Raw genomic sequence first — 2,425 nt, 5'->3', positions numbered from 1 at the left:
CATCAATCATTCGATCAATGTGAGGCAAAGGGAATGAATCCCTCGGGCATGCTTTGTCAGATCTTTATAATCAACACACATTCTAAATTTATTACCTTTATTTGGCACAACGACGACATTAGCTACCAGCCCGGGTATTTAACCTCCCGGATAGAACCTATTTTTAAAAGCTTTGTTACCTTATCTTTGACGAAGGCATGCTTTACTTCGGCCATCGGTCTTCTTTTCTGTTTGACCGAAGTGAATTTTTTATCGAGGCTGAGCTTATGCGTCGTCACCTCCGGTGGCACACCTGTCATGTCTAAATGGGACCAAGCAAAACAATCAGCATTAGCTTGAAGAAATTTAATTAATTTACACCTGAGCTCCGAGGTTAACCCCGTGCCCTGGTATACCTTTCTATCCGGCAAGTGTACGAACAAGATAATCTATTCCAACTCCTCTATGGTAGACTTCGTTGCGTCCAAATCATCCTGTAGTACAAACGATCTGGGCACACCGAAATCATCTTCTTTAAAACTCAGGCTTGTCTCTTCCCTTTCTTCGTCCAGCCCTGATTTCTTTAATTGCTATTGAGTATCTTTGCCTTTGGTTGATTCAACAGCTCTTTGGACCCATTTCTCTAGGATAAGGGGCGCCTCCTCGACCGTGAACATTTCTCTTGCTGCGGGTTGTTCACCATGGACTGTCTTTATCCCTTCCGGAGTTGGGAATTTTAACATCTGATGCAGCGTCGATGGTAATGCCCTCATGATATGAATCCACGGTGTGCCGAATAGAGCATTATACTTCATCTCGCCCTCAATGACATAGAACACAGTTTGCAGAATAGTTTTGTTGATGTTGACCGGCAAAGAAATTTCTCTCTTAGTAGTTTCACTCGCCATATTGAATCCACTGAGAACCCAAGCTCCCAGTATAATTTGGTCCAGTAACCTCAGTCGTTCCACTACTCTCCATCGGATAATGTTGGCCGAACTACCTGGGTTAATCAAAATACGTTTAACATGAGATTTAAAAATACGGAAAGAAATTACCATCGCATCATTGTTTGGTTGAATGATGCCTTGTGCATCCTCATCGTTGAAGGAAATAGATACCCCGGGTACATAATCAATGGTCTGCTTCTCTCAAATGATTGAAACCTTTGTCCTCTTCATCACCAGTCCTCGCGGCATATCCGTTCCTCCGATTATCATATTGATCACATGTTGTGGCTCCATGGGATCGATCTGCTTGTGATTTTCCCTACCTTTATAGTGACTGTCATGCCCTATTTTTAACTGGTTAAAACTAGTTCACAACTTATGACTATGTTTCCTCTGGTGTTGTAAATTTCAGAGTCGCCACCTAATTTTAGGGAATATTAGGAAACCATCTGTGAAAATGTAAACTCCATTTTTAGTCTTTGAAACCTGTGAGATTCTAGGTAAGGGTTTTATTTACCCCGAGGGGAAGGTATTAGGCATCCTGAGCCTATAAGAACAGTCTTTAAACTTAGTTTAGTCAACACTAGAGGGGATTATTTATAATTTATTATCAAATTTTTAAATAATTGCGAAAAACAAAAACTACTCTCGCAAAACTATTTGTATAAAAAAAAAAAGGGGGGTTTTAATGTAATCGTAATTATGTGAATAAATGCATATACATAAAGGAAGTAGTTAATGCTAATGTGTGCATGAGAAAAATATGTATGATATTTGTTTTATCTAAGAGTGGTATGTATAATATAGGCTAAGAGGATATATATATATATATATATATATATATATATATATATATATATATATATTATAAGAAAATAACGTATATACGTGATATGTATATCATGGGTAACAAAAAAAAAAGTTATTGATGCCATGATAGTACTATATGTGTACATATAATGAAAATACGACTAAGGGAATTAACAAAAAATAAGATTGTATAGGCATGGTATGCGCGTATGAAAATAGTATGTTGGTACACCCGTAATAAAGGAAAGCAATTAAGATAAGATGTAAAATTATATGTATTAGTGTTATAAAATAATAAAGCAAGAATAAGAATATTTGTAGAAGAAGAGAGAAGAGAGTTCTTATTTCTTATGAGGGATCAAATACAATGAAGAGAACCTCTCTATTTATAGGAGAGAATTGACTTGGTGCCAAAGTCACAAACCCTAAGCAAACCCTAAAATTCCTCCTAAAGATAGACATCACAATATTATAATAATATTTATAACACTCCCCCTTGATGTCTATTTCGATAGATAATATGCCTCATTAAAACCTTACTAGAAAAAACCAGTGGGAAAAATTCTAGTGAAGGAAAAAGAGTACATATTTCTAATAATACGCTATTTGGTTGCCTCATTAAAAACCTTGCAAGGAAAAAACCCAACCAGGACAAAACCTTGGCTAAGGGAAAAAAGAGTACAACA

General features: G+C 36.5%; 1 protein-coding gene across 1 annotated transcript; it reads right to left on the bottom strand.

The window, feature by feature from the left end:
* Positions 1–569: 569 nt before the first annotated feature.
* LOC132039487 (uncharacterized) lies at positions 570–1,040 on the bottom strand. Its single transcript, XM_059429960.1, has one exon. The coding sequence runs from the start codon at positions 1,038–1,040 to the stop codon at positions 570–572; it is 471 nt and encodes a 156-aa protein (XP_059285943.1).
* Positions 1,041–2,425: the final 1,385 nt, after the last annotated feature.

The sequence above is a fragment of the Lycium ferocissimum genome, chromosome 12 (assembly GCF_029784015.1).
Source record: "Lycium ferocissimum isolate CSIRO_LF1 chromosome 12, AGI_CSIRO_Lferr_CH_V1, whole genome shotgun sequence".
Taxonomy (NCBI): Eukaryota; Viridiplantae; Streptophyta; class Magnoliopsida; order Solanales; family Solanaceae; genus Lycium; species Lycium ferocissimum.
The sequence above is the reverse complement of the archived record's forward strand: the minus strand, read 5'-3'. Positions and strand labels throughout refer to the sequence as shown.

What these genes read in the sequence shown, in the direction of transcription:
- LOC132039487 (XM_059429960.1), bottom strand. Translation starts at nt 1,040, where the DNA reads ATGGTAATTTCTTTCCGTATTTTTAAATCTCATGTTAAACGTATTTTG.